General features: G+C 51.4%; 2 protein-coding genes across 2 annotated transcripts; both read left to right on the top strand.

The window, feature by feature from the left end:
* The first annotated feature begins 253 nt into the window (after positions 1-253).
* LOC103668725 (protein S100-A15A-like) lies at positions 254-3435 on the top strand. The gene is made up of 3 exons (XM_040634560.1): positions 254-384; positions 959-1163; positions 3158-3435. The coding sequence occupies exons 2-3, from the start codon at positions 1014-1016 to the stop codon at positions 3332-3334; spliced, it is 327 nt and encodes a 108-aa protein (XP_040490494.1). The 5' UTR covers positions 254-384; positions 959-1013; the 3' UTR covers positions 3335-3435.
* A 5141-nt stretch (positions 3436-8576) lies between these two features.
* S100A8 (S100 calcium binding protein A8) lies at positions 8577-9636 on the top strand. The gene is made up of 3 exons (XM_008696675.2): positions 8577-8719; positions 9139-9301; positions 9452-9636. Exons 2-3 carry the CDS (start codon positions 9161-9163, stop codon positions 9578-9580), a joined length of 270 nt encoding a protein of 89 aa, XP_008694897.1. The 5' UTR covers positions 8577-8719; positions 9139-9160; the 3' UTR covers positions 9581-9636.
* The last annotated feature ends 8249 nt before the right edge of the window (positions 9637-17885 follow it).

Below are 17885 nucleotides of genomic sequence, written 5' to 3'. Positions count from 1 at the left end.
TCATTTCTTCCTCAGGAAAATGGGGAGATAATGTCTACCTTATCAAGGTCACTATGAGGATTACATTACATTACATTTATACTCTGTATAAAAGGCTTTATCCAGTGCTCGGCTGGCTCCATAGAGTCGGAACCAGCAGTTGCTATGATTCTTACCTGTACAGAATTTGGAGGAGACTGCTGAGCTGATAGGGTAACCCTGCCTCCTGAAAACAGGGATCTCATCTCTGCAGGATGTGGGGAGGAGGAGGTGGGGACATCAGCACTTCATCTGTGTGCAGAGCACTGGGGTTGGTGCTGTGGGGCGACCACAAGAGGCTGTAGGTGCCCCTGTTTGCCCCAAAGCTGGCCAGCCCAACTCAGGACTGCAGGGACCGTATGAATGGCAAGTAGACTCCTTTAGAGGGTCATGCAGCGAGGCAGTGGTCAGGACAAGGTGGGCAGCTTTGTGTTGTCTGTACATTCGATTGAAAAAGGAAAACAGCACTTGAGCAGGGTTGGGGTTTCTGGGTGGCTTAATTATTTCAATATGACATTTGTGGTATGAAGTAGTCTAGTAGTAGGGATCTTGACTTCTCAAGGGTTTAAAAGTATTTCCTTTGGAAAGTGCTGTCTTGCACCAAGGAGTCTGGATTCTTCTTATTCTTGATTTCTGGTGTCTCTTAGGTTGAGAGTAGGGTCTAGGAGCAGAGAGCACATCTCCTGTCCTCAGGAAGCCCATGGTCTCCGGGAAGGGCCAGAGCCCTGTCCAGAGCGCTCACAGCAAAGCAGTCTTGCAGGGCAGGGCCTCTGAGCCATGTTTGCAAGGGGTCAGATGGAGTGTAGGGAGGGGACCTGAGACAAGGTGCGGGAAGGTGGGCTGAACAAGAGGGCAGAAGGTTCTTGGAGGAAGCGCCCATCTGCTGTGGGTTGGCCTAGCCAAGGTGCTGCTCTCCCCTCAGCTTCACCACTGTCCCCAGGTGCTCCAGTGACACTTCTCGAGTTGCTTCCTGTCCCGGCCAGGGCCCAGCCGCCATGACACACACGCCAGTGGAGGAATCCCTCTTCCAAATCATCCGCTGCTACTGTCAGTACGCGGCCCGGGAGGGGGATGTGGAGACCCTGTCCCTGGAGGAGTTGAAGGCTCTGCTTCTGGACAATGTACCCCGCTTCATGGAGAGCCTGGTGTGTGGGGTCTGGGGTCAGGTGGGGGTGAAGTATAGGGTGGGTTGTGGGGTTGGAAGCGAGTGGTGAGGGTGTAGGTATGGGGAGCTATCTCCCAAGAGAATTCCTACTTAAGTGAGGAGGGGAGAGGGAGTTGGGACAGGAGGGACTGTGGCAGAGGGAGGGTGGATCTGGCCCAGCTTTATTTCTCCTCCTTTCCTCTCCTGAAACTCCCTGCCGGGCCCCACTGCAGCCCCAGTGTAGCTCATCCCTGAGACTTAGTCCTGACTCCAACCTGTTTATTCCTCTGCTCATCCTGTTTCCTGAGAGAATAGGTCCTAAGTCTTCCCTCTATGCTCAGCCCAGTTCAGTCAGCGATCCTGCCCCAAGCCTACCCTTTTAGCCCCAGGCCCACTCTCCTGGGACCAGTACAAACCTTCCTGTCACTGTGCCTGGGTGAGAACAGTTTGGGCAGAAGTCAGGTGGGTAGGACAGGCAGTGTCCCCTTCTAGCTGCCGCCTGAAGGGCTAAGAGAGGTTCTTGGACCAGTTTGGGAGCTCAGAAACCGCCTCAGACCTGCATATCTTCTCCATTATCAGGCCCTATAATTACCAGGCACCTTGGGGACTGCAAGGCTGGCAGAAATGTCTGGGGTGCTGCCCTCTGCCCTCAGTGCTATGCCTGAGGGGGTCTCTGGACCATGACCTCCAGAGGGCTTCAGGTCCGTGCCCTGACTGGAGGTCACCCCCTTCCAGGAGCACCTCCTCCTTCACCTGGCCTGTTCCCTTACCTACCTTTGGGAAACATCAGAGGAGAGCTTTGTCCTTAGCTTACTGGAGTGTCGTCTTGAGGGTGACAGAGGGGACCAGGGTGACTTTCTTTTCAGGGTCAATCACCTGTAGCGTGGGGCTAGGCAAGGATGGCTAGACCCTGCTCTTTGGGGCTCACAGCCCGGCCCGGGGAACAGGGCCCTCAGGGACAGACAGCAGGCACAGGGCAGACAGATAGCAGCCTGGGCCAGGGGGGCTGAGCTGAGGGGAGCTAGGGAGAGCCTGCCCACGCAGGAAGCCCCAGGGTCTCAGATAAACCAGTTTTGCAGAGGAGATAAGATCAGGTGAATTAATGGTGGTGGGCAGTGGGGGGAAACATGTTGCAAATCGGCCCACAGGGATGAGGGCCACCCTCCAGGCCCCCAGCTGCTGACCATGCAACAACTTTCTTCCCCGGAGGCTTTCAGAGGACTCCAGTCTGGGTCCCCACACTCATCTGCCAAATCCTGCCGAAACCGGCTCTGAGGCCCTGCCTGGGGCTCCTGCCATGACCCCGCCCGTGCCTTCTCCTCCCTGGGCTGCATGCTGACCCTGGCCTTCTTTCTGGCTGTCCCTTCCATCTCAAGTGTTTTTGTTCCTCCCCCGTAGCATCCCTGACCCTCGGCCCTCCCGGTCGCCTGCTCTGGGACGTGCGGGATGGTGCCAGCGCCCATGACCTTGACTTTCCCCTCCTTCTGCACTTTGCGCAGGTGCCACGGGCTCGGTGTCACAAACAATCCCTGGGCAGCATAGCATGCAGGCATCGGTCCCACTCCTTGGTGTCCCTGCAACAGTACTGGGGATGCAGGCCAGAGGGGCAGGTGGGCTGTGCCCTGGGCAGCTGCCAGTGTGAAGGAGGGGGCACGGCCTTCCGTCCAGAAGCCCCTGGGCCAGGCTGTCACTGCTGGCTAGCTCTCAGCACAGCTGGGAAGACAGGCTTAAGCAGCCACCAATGGTGGACAGATGTGTCAGGAGGCACCAGGCCACTCAGCGCTGCCAGAGCAGCGGGCCAGCCGTGCCCACGCAGCCCCAGGTCTAGCTGTAGGCGTACCCGCCACATCTCCCCCTCGGAGCCTGATTCTGCCCCGTGCGGTGTCCTGGCCTCTGCCTGAGGGAGTGGCTGAGTCCTGCAAGGTGGCAGAGGCCCGGCCACGGGCTGTGGGGTTGGGGGCCTGGGCAGGTGACCGACCCCCTGCCCCTCCTCAGGGCCGGAAGGAGCCCTACTACGTCTCGGAGCTGTTCCGGGCTGCAGACAAGAACAAGGACAACCAGATCGGCTTCGAGGAGTTCCTGTTGGTGCTGGGGCGGCTGCTGACGCACTACCACCTGCTGTACCGCCGGCAGCTGTGCGCCAGCTACTGCACCCGGCACAGCCTGCACTAGGGGGCCTCCGCCCGCACCTGCCCCCGCGCGGCTGCAGGGCTCTGGGCACACGCGTGTGCAACGCACAGCTGTGAGGGAAGAGAATAAAGCAATCCCACAGATGTGCTGGGAATTCCTTATTCATGGTTCTGGGTATCCGCTGAGGGTCCGGAGAGGAGCTTTGCTGCTCCCTGGGGGCTCACCCAGTCCAGCCCCTGTCTGGGGGGGACACGGCCCCCAGACTCCGGGAGCCCCAGTCTGAGGGGGCGTCTCTTCTCTTGGGGAACCGGCTCTCTGACATGGAAGACGGGTTTCACCTGTGATGTTCTGACCACTCAGGCTATGCACGTGCACGAGCGACGGGGGCCGGGAGGACGAATGCACGCCAGACAGGGGCCCACGCTGAGGAGAGCCAAGGAATCAGTGTACAAAGTATACAAAGGAGGCTTGGGCCTGAGACCCCGGCAGGGTCACGTGTGTAATTGGCGTGGGCTGGCTGGTGTCAGAGCCAGTCTGAGAGCAGAGGTTGTGAGGTGCATTTTGCACACGCTAAGTCAGGGCAAAGGGCAACATTCTGGCCTGTGTGGTGAGAGGGATGGGTGGAACCGAGGCTACTGTCAATCAGGGAGGGCTTCCGGGAGGGGAGAAGGGTTGGGTCTGGGTTTTACTAATAGAGGCTGAAGAGGGCATTACTCCCCTTGGGGCTACTGTGACTCACCACCCAAGCCCTCCTGAGGTCTCTGACCCCTCCCAGCAGAGACCTGCCCCTGCCCGTCTCCATGTTTGGTTTTCTCTCTCTCCCTGGGAGCCCGGGAATCTGATACGGCATCTCTCTGGGTCAGTCTTCTCTGCCTTTAGGGCCTGGTAGGGCCCATCGTGGTGGGTTTCTTCTCAGAGGGTTGTCTGGGAACCCACGCCCTGAGTGTATTGTGATAGCAATGAAGAGTTTTCCAAGAACAATGGGCAACCATCACTGCCCCTATGCCAATGACCTGGGGGGGGTCATTTACAGGACTTGGTTTGGTTCCCTCCCGCAGCTGGGTCTGAATGCCACAGGAGGGGCAGTGCCCTGTGGTCTGAACCGGGGCCTTTGTTTCTGACCAGTGAAGCTCTGAAGCACCGTGTTGCCCCCCCTGCTCCCTGGGCCTGGCCTGCCGCTGGCACCCCTTGCACATTTGCCAACCTGCCAGTGCTTGACGCTCCGTGCCATCTCCCGCGGGACCTTCCTGCGAGCTCCACGGGTCGGCACTGCTCCTCGGAGGTGCATGTCCTGCTGCACCTGTGGGTTGGGCCTTGTGTGTTGGAATCCGATTCCCCAGTCTGCGCTGCTTCCTCTGGGCCTCTTAGTCACGACCAGAGGCATGGATGGCCGGGTGAGCCAGGCTACCTACCTCCCCAGGCCCAAGGGAAGAGTCCTCCTGCCTGTCTCACTGGACTGCTGGGTTCCACAGACCCTGAGTGCTAAGGGTGCGGCTCAGCCTAGATCTCCTGCCCTTTCCTGGGGTGGGGGCAGGGGTTTCTACACTGGCTCTGCTGCTGTGTCCTCATTTCCTCAGCCTCAGGCACAGGCTTGGTTGGGCTATTGGGACACACACCCAGGCCTGAACTCCTTCCTGTAAGGTTCCGCTCCCCCTGGGTTTCCCCATGTCCTTCGGTCTGATTACAGGCTCTGCCTGTTCCCTGATGGGCTTACCCAATTCTTGACACCTTCTTCTGCCAGGTCGCTCAGCCTGGTGGCTGCTCTCCCTGAAGCCCCGGGGCTGTTGGTCCAGGGAGAGCAACTCTGGGGCAACTTTCAGGGTCTCGCTGGTCAGCAAGTTCCACTGATAAGCACGTGATGCTAGGAGGAGGTCGTGGCTTATGTCTGCCTTGGGTCTGCCCCATTGGACCTGGGGCATGGTTTTCTTAATTTCTGGATAAAGAAAGCTGTCTCCACTGGGAGTGTTCTCAGGGGACTGACTTCAAGGGAGGCATCTCTCTCTCACTCTCCTTTTATTTTTTTTAAAGATTTTATTTATTTATTTGACAGAGACAGCCAGTGAGAGAGGGAACACAAGCAGGGGGAGTGGGAGAGGAAGAAGCAGGCTCATAGCGGAGGAGCCTGATGTGGGGCTCGATCCTGGAACGCCGGGATCACGCCCTGAGCCAAAGGCAGACGCTTAACGACTGCGCCACCCAGGCACCCCTCTCACTCTCTTTTTAAACGATTTTATTTATTTGTGAAAGAGAGAGAGAGCAAGCACCAGCAGAAGTGGGGTTAGCAGCAGAGGGAGAGTCAGGCTCCCCGCTGAGCAGGGAGCCCGTTGTGGGACTCCATCCCGGGACCCTGGGATCATGACCTGAACTGAAGGCAGACGCTTAACCAACTGAGTGATCCAGGCGTCCTGAGGGAGGCATCTCTTGAAGGGTCAGGGGTCTGGGATGATGTCATCTGCGTCAACCTCATCCTCACCCCCATTGAGACAGGTCGGCAGGAGCCCCATCCCAGGTTGATGAACAAATCCTAAGGAGAGTCTCAGAAAAGCCACTTTGCTGTGTCTCTCTGTGGGCCTCAGTCCCTCATCTGTAAAATGGGGATTATGACAACACCTACCTCTCGGGTTATAGTGAGTACTAAGCGGGTTGACATAGGTATAGCGCTTACAACAGTTCCTGGCACATGGTGGAAGCCCGCTCCATGTTGGTTTGCTATTACTTGTTCTTATTACTGATCGTTGTTGCTGTTACTGTGTCTGCCAGGCACTGTGCTGGGTCCTGGGGAGGCAGAGATGGAAGGTCCAGCCTGGTTCCTCGAGGGCTCACAGTCTGGCTGGACAGTCAGGCACTCACAGGGCAGTCGTCAGGGTACACGCTCACCCAGTGCTCACTCGCTCGGGTACTCTGTACTGCCCTAAGTACTTCACACGTTCTTTGTGTAAACTTTTTATTAAAGTATAATACATATTAAGAAAAGTTCACAAATCTGAAATATTTTTCATCTATAATTAATCCTTACAAGAACATGTAAGGTAGATTCTATTTATTTTTTGGGTGGAAGCATTTAAAAAGTTTTAAATTTTTAATTGTGGCAAAAAATATATAACACAAAATTCACCATCTAAGCGTTCAGCTGTGTTAACTACATTCGCGTTGCCGGGCAACTGATCTCCAGAATCTTTTCATCTTGCAGCTGAAACCCTAGACCCAACAGACACTAACTCTCCATTATCCCTCCCCCAGGCCTGACACCCACCGTTCTACTTTCTGTCTCTACGAATTTGACTACCCTAGGGACCTCATGTAAGTGGAATCAAATGGTAGTTGTCTTTTGGTGACTGGTCTATTTCACGTAGCATGATGTCTTCAAGATTCATCTGTGTTGTAGCAAGTGTCAGAGTTTCCTTCCTTTTTAAAGGCTGATAATATTCCATTATGTGAATATACCACATTCTATTCATTCATTCATCCTTGGATGGACACTTGGGTTGTTTCTACATTTCAGCTACTGTGAATAATGCTGCAGTGAACATGGATGTACAAATATCTATTTGAGACCCTGCTTTCAATTATTTTGGATATAGACCCAGAGGTGGAATTACTGGATCATATAGTAATTGTTTCTAACTTTTTGAGGAACCATCACACTGTTTTCCAAAGCAGCTGCACCATTTTACGTTCCCACCAACAGTGTACAAGCGTCCCAATTTCTGCTTTTTGTTGATAGCACCCGATCTCATGAGTCTGAGGTGATAACTCACTGTGGTTTTGATTTGATTTCCATAATAATTAGTGATATGGAGCATCTTTTCATTTGCTTAATTGTATATCCTCTTTGGAGAAAGGTCTATTCAAGTCCCTTGCCCATTTTTCAATTGGGATAATTTTGTTGTTGAGTTGTAGGAGTTCTTTATATATTCTGGATACTAATCCCTTATCAGATGTATGATTTGCAAATATCTTCTCCCATTCTGTGGGTTGCAGGTAGACTCTATTTTTAATCTCTTCTGAATAATTGAGGTAACTAAGGCAAGGAGAGGGTAATTGGCTCAAAGTCACACAGCTATAAAGGTCATGATCTAATGAAGCCCAAAGGGCTGTGGAAACATGAAGGAGAAGGAAGCTAATCCCATCCACTTCCCCCAGGAGGCGATGATGGCCTACATCCTGCAGAGGCACAGGTAAGCATCTGTTGAATGCAGGAATGAGGCAGAGAAGAGAGTTTTCTCAGCAGAGTCATGTACTTGTCAGGTCATGTTCTGGCTCATGATGCTCTGGGCCCTGACACTTGTGCACTGGGAAACTCTGGGTGAACTGCTTCACCCTCCTGGGTGTCTGCTTCCCTGTCACAGACTAGGTGGGTTCTGTGCACTGCCTTTCTGATAGGCATGTACGGAGACTCTCGTGTTTTGTAACAATAGAGATACACCACAAATCTTGAGCACTGGAAGCCAGTTAATCTGAGTGGTATCTTGTTGGGGGAAGGGAGTACTTGCTCCTCCTGAAATCCTGGGGGAATTGGCCACCTCCTCTTCTCCCCTTGGCCACAAAGCACTTCTGACTTCTCCAAAGAACCCCTTCTTCCCCAGCTGACCCCCACAGAGTTGGGTTCCTCTTCAGCCCAGACTTCTGGGGTCAGAGGCTCACACTCCCGCCAGGAAGGGCTGAAGCGTCCCTGCCGTGTTTACGCAGTCCCTCCTGCATGCAGAAGGACCCCAAGCCAGCCTCCATGTCCCAGGGCACAGTGCACCCCCAGCTTCTGGAGCAAGAGAGCTGGGTAGGGGTGTGGGCTGCGGGAGAGAGCCTGATACAGCAGCACATGTCCCACAGAGTCCAACCACACACAAACAACAGCCATTGTAGAAATAGCCCAGCTTTCTCTACTAAAATCCAGCAGCTAGGACAAGTCTTCTTAACCTTTTAGGGGCCTTTGGACCCTTCCAAGGATCTGATGAAAGCCATGCAGAAATGTGCTTATTTACGCAAACGCTCAAAATGATGCTTTCAACTCAGCTCCGTTTCAGAGACGCACGGATAGGCTTCAGTGCATGGGATTAGCAGCAGCAATGGTGAGGAGGACTCAAGAGTGGGCATCCTGGTTGGCCAAGCCAGATGATGCCAGTGGCTCTCACCAAAGCAGTCTTCTCCATGGTCTTTGCCTGGTTTCTCCTTCTGGGCATTACTGCCTGGCAAATGCCTTCCTCCTTCCACCTTTCCTACCCCTCCATGTCCCATCAGAAATTTTCATTCTGTGCAGTGATTGCCCCATTCATCTGGTTGGGAAACCAGAGACTGTGGCAACTTGGGAAGGGAGGAGCTGTCTCTGCACGACCTAGGGCCATGGCAGCTGGCCAAAGCCTGACTTGCTATAAAAGGGAGCCGACACTGAACCCTGCATGTCCTCTGTCAACTCTGTTTCGGGGAGACCTGGTAAGTAGGACTGCCTGAGTCTGCCCCATGCTTTGGGGCTGGGCCCCCAGTGGGGAAGGCTGGAAGTGGAGCAGAGAGGGGAGAGAAAGCTCAGGGAAGTCTGGAGCAAGATCCAGAGCTCCTGGAGGAAGACGGTGAGACAGGGCTAAAGACAGAGCCGGGTCCTCTAACACTGTTGTTTGGCTGAGGGCACAGGGAGAGTTGGCAGGCACTGTGTGTGTGTGGACCCTTCCCCTCCCACACCCCTTTCCATCGTAGCCTTCGGAAACCCATAGCCACCCACTGGGCTTAGCTCTTTGAATGGTGCAGGCCAGGACAAAGCCGTTACTTGGGGTAATGAGTATCCCTCCAGTCTTCACTCTGCTGGGGGCAGAGGCACCACCCCCATCCTGGGATTTCCAATGTGCCCCGTGTTCCAGGTGGAACAGATCCTTGGGCACCATGCTGACGGAACTGGAGAGTGCCATGAACTCCCTCATTGATGTTTACCACAAGTACTCCCTGGAGAAGGGGAATTACCACGCCCTCTACAGGGATGACTTGAAGAAATTGTTAGAGACAGAGTGTCCTCGCTACATGAAGGTGAGGAGGGGGCTGGGTGCGGTCGGGGTTTTCTGCCTGGCTGATGAAGCCCTGGGTCCCTGGTCCCCCACACCACCCTATGTAGACAGCCATGGCTCGGCTTTTGCCAAGGTCTTTACACTCCGGCTTCTTTCTCCTTCATCTTGACAGAAAAAGGATGCAGATACCTGGTTCAAAGAGTTGGACGTCAATAGTGATGGTGCAATTAACTTCGAGGAGTTCCTCATACTGGTGATAAAGGTGGGTGTGGCCGCCCACGAAGACATCCACAAAGAGTAGCAGAGCCCTGGGCCCTGGGGCTGTCCCTGCAGAATAATAAAGTAATTGATACCTCAGGCCTCTTGTTCTGTCTTGCCTTTATCTTGTCGAATGATGTTCCCAGGGCATGGAGGGAGGGCTGGAAAACCCAAAGAAATGAAAACAAACCTCCATTGTCCTGGCTCCTGTCTCACAAACCCTTAATGCTTACCCTTCATCTGGTTGTCTCCCCACATTTTCCTCAAACTAGTCCTGTCCTTCCAGTCCCATCGTCCGGAGGCATTGGTTCTAGGAGTTATGGATTCTAAAAAGTCCACGACGCTGTAGCTGATGATTTTCCTACTTGTTCCCAAATAAGTGATATGGGAAGAGAATGATGTAAGGAAAACTCATATTCTTTCTTTCTTCCTTCCTTCCTTCCTTCCTTCCTTCCTTCCTTCCTTCCTTCCTTCCTTCTTTTAAGATTCTATTTATTTATTTGAGAGAGAGAGAGAGCACACAGAGGAGATGAGCAGAGAGACAGGAAGAGAATCTTACGCAGATTCCAAGTGCTGAGTGTGGAGCCCGAAGTGTGGCTTAATCTCATGACCTTGAGATCATGACCTGAGCCGAAACTGAGAGTCGGACGCTTTACTGACTGAGCCACCCAGGTGCCCCTCATACTGGTTTCTAAATTAAATTTTAGTTTAGAGCAAAATGTCTTAGATGTGACTCTTGGGAAGTTAGGGAGGTAACTAAGTAGACGCGCGTGTGCGAGGGAGCGAGCTGGGTTCTGTGTGTGGTGTGGCTGTAAGTGGGTGTCCGGAGTCCTTTACTAAGTAACACTAACAGTGCCCGCCCCGGTCCCACGCTTGTAATTTCTCCTCAGAGATTTCAGAAGCTTTCCTTCTCGCCCTGCTCTCAACCTCCCGAAGCGATGACATAATAAAGGGATAGGCAAATAGGCCAACGTATTCCTAAAGTTCAAGTCACAGAATAGGTGACTTGAACAGTCTCCGGTGCCTGGATGGCTGAGCCCTCTGCTTATCAGTGAATATCTACCTCCCGATCATCTCTGCATTTTCCAAGGCTGGTAAAATGGGAAGGCCGGTGATGAACGGGCACCTCTCACCAGAATCCAACCCCAAGCTGCGTTTCCAGGCTATGCCTTGGGAAATTTTGTTATGCCCACTTAAGTGGTGGGGCAGTGGTGCTAGTGATGGAGACGGGGGTAGGGAGCTGTCACCAGAATCTGTAAACCAGAGTTCTTAACTTGGTCTTCTGTGCGTCTCTGAAACGGAGCTGAGTTGAAAGCATCATTTTGAGCGTTTGCGTAAATAAGCACATTTCTTTTTTTTTTTTTAAGATTTTATTTATTTATTTGACAGAGAGAGAGACAGCCAGCGAGAGAGGGAATACAGGCACGGGGAGTGGGAGAGGAAGAAGCAGGCTCCCAATGGAGGAGCCTGATGTGGGGCTCGATCCTGGAATGCCAGGATCACGCCCTGAGCCGAAGGCAGCCACCTAACGACTGCGCTACCCAGGCGCCCCAATAAGCACATTTCTGCATGGCTTTCATCAGATCCTTGGAAGGGTCCAAAGGCCCCTAAAAGGTTAAGAAGACTTGTCCTAGCTGCTGGATTTTAGTGGAGAAAGCTGGGCTATTTCTACAATGGCTGTTGTTTGTGTGTAGTTGGACTCTGTGGGACATGTGCTGCTGTATCAGGCTCTCTCCCGCAGCCCACACCCCTTCCCAGCTCTCTTGCTCTGGAAGCTGGGGGTGCACTGTGCCCTGGGACATGGAGGCTGGCTTGGGGTCCTTCTGCATGCAGGAGGGACTGCGTAAACACGGCAGGGACGCTTCAGCCCTTCCTGGCGGGAGTGTGTGCCTCTGACCCCAGAAGTCTGGGCTGAAGAGGAACCCAACTCTGTGGGGGTCAGCTGGGGAAGAAGGGGTTCTTTGGAGAAGTCAGAAGTGCTTTGTGGCCAAGGGGAGAAGAGGAGGTGGCCAATTCCCCCAGGATTTCAGGAGGAACAAGTACTCCCTTCCCCCAACAAGATACCACTCAGATTAACTGGCTTCCAGTGCTCAAGAGGACTTACTGCAGATCATTGGGCTTTTTGTTTGTACTAGACTTTAATCATATAACAGTGGGAACAAGTGGGAAAAGGTAACAGCTTAAACCCTTATCCACCAACAAAGCTTTAGTTACTAGTCAGTTTGATTACCAGCTAACATATTGGTGAAAATGGTTGGCAGCCAGTAGAGAATTAAGATTGGGGCCTAAGGAGCCCTTGTGCACTGTTGCTGGTGGGAATGCAAACTGCGCAGCCACTGTGGAAAACAGTATGGAGTTTTCTCTAATTAAAAGTAGAACTACCTTATTCTCCAGTAATTCCACGACTGAGTAATTATCCAAAGACAACTGAAACACTAATTCGGAAAGATACACGCACCCCTATGTTTACTGCAGCATTATTTACAATAGCCAAGCCACGGGAGCAGCCCAAGTGTCCGTTGATAGATGAGTGGATAAAGAAGACGTGGTATATATATACCATGGAATATTACTCAGCCATAAAAAGCAATGAGGTCTTGCCGTTTGCAACAACATAGATGGACCTAGCGGGTATTATGCTAAGTGAAGTAAGTCAGACAAATACCATCTGATTTCACTTACGTGTAGTATCTAAAAAACAAAACAAATGAACAAACAAACAAAAAGCAGAAGCAGACCCATAAATACAAAGAGCAAACTGATGTTTGCCAGAGAGGAAGGGGGTTGGGAGGATAGACAAAATGGGTAAAGGGGAGTGGGAGATACAGGCTTCTAGTTCTGGAATGCATACGTCATCGGGATAAAAGGCGCAGCACAGGGAATACAGTGAATGGTACTGTAATAACATCATATGGTAACGGTAGCTACACTTTTTTTTTTAAAGATTTTATTTATTCATTTATTTATTTGAGAAAGAGCGAGCGAGAGCGAGTGAGCAAGCATGAGCTAGGTGAGGGACAGAGGGAGAAGCAGGCTCTCCACTGAGCAGAGAGCCCAATGTGGGGTTTGATCCCGGAACTTCAGGATCATGACCTGAGTCGAAGGCAGACGCGTAACAGACTGAGCCACCCCGGCGCCCCAAGGTAGCCACAATTCCTGTAGATGTCAAATCTTTATGTTGTACATGTGAAACGAATATAACGTTTTGTATCAACTATACTTCAATAAAAATTGAATTAATTAAAACAATTAACAGATTGGGACCTAGAATGGGATAGGGAAATCTATCATCAAACATGGAGATGGGCTTCTGCTGCGCAAGTGGAAAGCTCAGGGACAAGGTTGCTTCCTCCTCAGTTTTCCTGAAAGACAGCTTTATCCACCCCCCAAAGCACGTGCTTCCATCTTGTTAGGGGCGTGAACACACTCTCTGCACTGCAGAAACAGAGATGTGGTTCTGAGAGGTACTTTAAAGGTGAGCCGTTGGCCCAAATGTGGCCCAGGCAAAAGAAGATAGGAAAGGTTACAGGTTCACCAAGCTGTAGCCCAGGCCTCACTCAGCATTTGGGAACTGTAATGAGAGAGTGCTCAAAAGGGGAGAGCAATCCAGCTTGTCTCTCAGTTATCCACAGTGATGGTGGTGGGGGGGGTGTGCACGTGTGTGTCTGAGTCAGGGCGGAGGCAACATATCCCGGTGCCTTTGATTGTCCTTGAAAATGCACTGTTGGATTTGCTGTTAGTGGTTTCTTTGGGCAGGGATTTACCATTATTAATTGTTTGCCTTTAGTTGAAAACCCAATAAGTCTGCTTTCTCTGAGCCAGCTTGGAGAGACCATGGAGAAGTTGACCCGGATGCCCTCTGGAGTTTCACCGTAAGTGATGGGCCACTGATTGTGAAGAATCGCATTGACATGGGGCTGTCAACAGTTGATCCTGAATTCATGGTTGGGCAGGGGAGGTGGCTCAGCTGGCACTGGCAGCTTGGAGAAAGAGGTGGAGTTGAGGGAGGTAGTCGTTGGAAGCTTATAACTTATAAAAACACTATGCCCATTACAGGAACCACTGGGCAGAGTCAGACAGGTGTAGCCCAGAGCAAGGTGATCTGGTTTCCTGTTTCCCCAGCTACAAAAGAAGAACGAGGCAGTGGGAAGTTGAGAAATAAGTTGTTTAGCAGGAAACCTCATGCAATATTTGAGTCCACCAAGTAGACCGGGGCTCAACAATTGAGGCAGATCCGGCCGCTGAGAGTTCCGGGACTGTAAGGATGACCTGTCTGAAATCTGCTTCTCCACCCAGGTTCTCCACCCAAGGCTCCTGACTTTAGCCAAGTTCCTCATGTTTGTGACAAAAGTCCTAAGGTGCATGGAGAGGGTTTGGAATTGGACAGTTGGTATCTAGCAGCTGAACAAAAGAGCTTATTCCAATGGAAGAGACTTCCCCATGCATCCCTCCACCTGGGAGCCGCAACCCCTCGGGTTGGGTCCAGATACCAGCCTATTCTCTGGCTGCCTGACCTGGGGAATGCAGCCTAAATTCAAATGGGCTGAAGAGGGCAGGGAAAGCTACCAACACTTACTGGGCTGCTGCTGGGTGTCAGCATGGAAGGAAAAAATCATCTCGAACCCAGAAAAAGACAAAATGGTGGTTGCTGACATCTTTGATCTCATGCTAGAGTCTGTCTGAATAGAAGCAAGTCCTTGTGACTCATTATTCTTCCATCAGTTGAAACTTTTGGGAAAAGTACCATGGTTGGCACAGTGTATTTGATTAACAAATCAGAACGGATACAGCTTGATGAGGTGATAGGATTCCATAGCCTCGTAGAGATGTTAAACCTCTGTCCTGGTGTTTCACCCTATTGGAAGTTGAGTCTTACATCTCACTTAAGAGTCTGACTTCGGCATTCCTTTCCTGACCGTGTATATCCTTGAATACTCTTCAAAGCAGCTTTTAAAAATCTTTGCCGATTCTCTCATTACTGAATTAAAACAAGAATTTTGATGTATATTTGTTGATAATTTTGCTTTTTAACACTAACTAGAGTTTATGATGGTTTATCTTATTCATTTCTCATTACAACCTTATGAGAGAGGTAATTACTGTTTCCATTTTACATAGAAGGAGATTCAAAGAAGTTAAGAACCTTGACAAAATTTATTAATCTGGCAGGTGGCAGAGCTAGGGTTGGATCCCTGACCGTCTCCAGAAGAGAAACCTTGGTTAAGACCCCAAAATGCTCTCTTCTAGTGGGCTTCGATCCTGAGTGTGCACAGGACAGCCCTTCCTCTGTGTTTTCTGGCCCTTTTGTCCTCATCTGCTGCAGGGTCTCTGCCATCCAGGGGTGGGGAGCAAGTCACAGCAGGTGCTAGAACGAGCTTCTCACTTGGGCCCCTCTCCCCTGCCCAGGACATCGCCAGGCATACCTCAGAGCCTGAAAACTGGGTTTTTTCCTGGTGTGAGCAATCCTCCAGACATCAACAATAGAATAAGAAGATTAGCATCTTGATTTCCCTAAACTGTTAGGGGCCGTCCCAGTGACAATTCTCCTTTCTTCTTGAGTTGGGGAGCCTTCCTTCCAGTCTTAGGAGCTATGGAAATTCCCATGAGAATAATTCTCTGACTTGCAAAATTGAGGTCTGAACTGGCTGCTCAGGTCAGGGCGTGGACCTTCAGTAACTCTTTCCAACGACCGTAGCCATCTGTCCTTCAGAGGGCAGGAGCCTTCTCTTGCCCCTGAACAGGCCTGCTTCACAGCTGAAAGCATGGAGCTGTCCTGTAGCCAAAGCCCATACAGAGGCCCCTCACGAATCCAGCTCCAGCAAAGCCTCCATCCAGTTCAGCTTCCTCAGCATTGTGTTTTGCTATGGCACATTTTTTAACACTGTGCTTTCTAGTGTAAAATGTCTGACCAGAAGAGTAGGCTCTGGGTTTCTTTCCTGTTTTGGTCCTAAAACCCTCTATGATAAAGTGTATCTATTAAGACCAAATCATTAGTATCATACTTAATGGAAAAACATTAGACATTTCTCTTTAATAACAGGAGGAAGACAGGATGCCCCCGTTACCACGTCTATTGAATAATTGTATCGGAGGCCCTAGCCAGCGTTATAAAACGAGAAAACATAAACGAGAAGTAATGCGAGCTCTGGAGGCACTGGCTGCATGAAGGAAAGGAAACCCTTGCAGAGCACTCCCGTTTCTGCATTTCCTTGCCTCCTCTGTGTCTTCTGAATGACTGCTGCTCGGGCGTCTGAAACTCCCCGGCTAGGAGCGGGACGATGGTGCTGGACTCCAGGACTCTGGAGACATTGCCACGCCTGAGCCCCCTCCTCTAGGAAAAGGTTCAGAAATTTAGAAATTCAATCTGAGGTTGGGACCTCAAAATTAATTTCTGAAAACTTCCCTTTTCTGTTATCTGTCCTGGGTCTCCCAGAGAATTAACTTTTGAACAAATTCAAAAAATATGTTGCTTGCCTTCTTTTTCCTTCAGTATTTTGCCAACCACTCTGTGCTGTCCAAGGGTTTGATTACCAAAAAAAAGAAAAAAGAAAAAAAGAAAAAAAAAAAGAAAAAGAAAAAGAAAGAAAGAAAAAGAAATGTGCCTTACTGAAAACCAGTTCACAGTGAGGGTGGGGGATGATCCCCAGGAACCCTGCAGGGGAACCTGAGTGAGGAGCAGGTTTCGTCTCCTGCAGGGCAGTAATTGCTCGCATTGACGCACAAACCCCAACCCCTGCTTTGTCTGAGCCCCCAGTCCATCTGGGGAGTCTCTGATGGGCCTGGGTGGGCCAGCTCCTGGTACAGGTTCTGAGCTGGTGGTATGGGATTCACACACAGGGCAAGTCTTCACCCACACCGTCTCATCCACAGGGTCATGGACTCCCCCCCCCCGCCCCCGTTCTGGGGTTCCTGCAGGCTGGGAAGGGAGGGCCCTTGATTCCTGCTGAGGGATCCCTCTTTTGTCTTCTCCTTGTTCTCTTCAGTAGGATGCAGCCTGGGGGAGTGGAGACCTCCACTGACATCCTTTTGGATGGCCATGGGACCTTCGCCTGTGTTTCTGCAGCTGCGGGCAGAAGGAGGCCTTTTTTATTAACTAAGTTGAATCCTTGTGGGAGGGGGAGCTCCACACTCTCATCTCCTACGCACGTGAGCCTTAGCGTCTGGAATGCTAAAGGCAGATTCACAGAATGGGCTCAGGGCACCAGAAAATGGCCACCTTCTCCACAGGTAAAGTGAAGGGATGGCCGTTTTATTTTTTCAAGGCCCTTAGAGGTTGTTTCATAAATAGCACCTTCTCAGACCTTCAGAGCTTTAGACGTTCTGACTGGATTGATGTTCCCAGTGGACCTCAAGCCCTAGCTTGGTGTCCTGGCCTCTACAGGGCCCTTAGCTGCTTTCTCAAGTGAAGTGTGTCCCTCTGTCTTTTCCCTCTCGCAATGGACCAAAGCCTTCTCCTGCCCTTCTGGAATTAGCCCTCAGTGCTGAGCCCTTTGTGATGGGTTGACCCCCCCCATGACTGGGCATGGTCGAGCCTGCCTTGTGCTCCATTGGGCTTTCTCCACATGAAGACCTTAAAGATCCTGCAAGGTGTCTCATGACCTCCTTCATTGCTCCTTTTCTCTGATGTCTGCCACTCTTACAACTTTCAGCCTCGTTCCCAATCCCGTATGGAATGCCTGCTCCTGGGGCAGCAATGTTTAGACCTGTCAACCACACTGGTTCCCGGCACCTCACTGGCCCCACCACTTGCCCTGGGGTTTGGTCGGAGTCACAGGGTGGCTTCATTCCTGGCATCCCCACCCACCCCACCCAGGCACTGTGGGCCAGCCCCTCCTCCTGGAAGAGACGGAGCGTCTTAAAAAATTCAGTCTAAGGTGTAGATCACTCTTGAAGCACATGTGATCACTCTGCTGCCTCACCTGGGGCTCTCAGAGAATCAAGTCACGTGGCAAACAAACATTCTTTCGTTTCCTTCTCTGCTCGGTGGACTATCTCGCCAGTCACCAAGTGCTTGTCCAGGGGACTAAAAGCACCCTGTAGATTCACAGGTGTTTGTGTTTTGTTTTGGTTTATAATGAACTTAGATGCTTCACGTAGTCTTTTTGCATGTTTCAAAATGATACGGAATGTAGTAGCAAAGGGAGGGAAAGAAAACCAAATAAAAGCAAGCATCCCGCAGTTCTTGTGGGGAGGTGGTGCCATCGTTGTTCGGTGGGTGTCAGGTTATGGTTCCCGAGGACGAAGAAGCTCTGGGTATCTGCTGGCTTGTAGTTAACGACGTGGCATTGGGTACGTCAACCTTTCTTAAGAGGGTGGCTCTAATGGTAGGTGTTCTTACCACAACCACC

The sequence above is a fragment of the Ursus maritimus genome, unplaced genomic scaffold (assembly GCF_017311325.1).
Source record: "Ursus maritimus isolate PB19 unplaced genomic scaffold, ASM1731132v1 scaffold_2, whole genome shotgun sequence".
NCBI classification, from domain to species: Eukaryota; Metazoa; Chordata; class Mammalia; order Carnivora; family Ursidae; genus Ursus; species Ursus maritimus.
This window is presented reverse-complemented; position numbering and strand designations above follow the sequence as displayed.

What these genes read in the sequence shown, in the direction of transcription:
- LOC103668725 (XM_040634560.1), top strand. Translation starts at nt 1,014, where the DNA reads ATGACACACACGCCAGTGGAGGAATCCCTCTTCCAAATCATCCGCTGC. An exon ending in CCCGCTTCATGGAGAGCCTG is followed by an intron (nt 1,164 to 3,157) that starts GTGTGTGGGGTC and finishes GCCCCTCCTCAG; the next exon opens with GGCCGGAAGGAGCCCTACTA.
- S100A8 (XM_008696675.2), top strand. Translation starts at nt 9,161, where the DNA reads ATGCTGACGGAACTGGAGAGTGCCATGAACTCCCTCATTGATGTTTAC. An exon ending in AGTGTCCTCGCTACATGAAG is followed by an intron (nt 9,302 to 9,451) that starts GTGAGGAGGGGG and finishes TCATCTTGACAG; the next exon opens with AAAAAGGATGCAGATACCTG.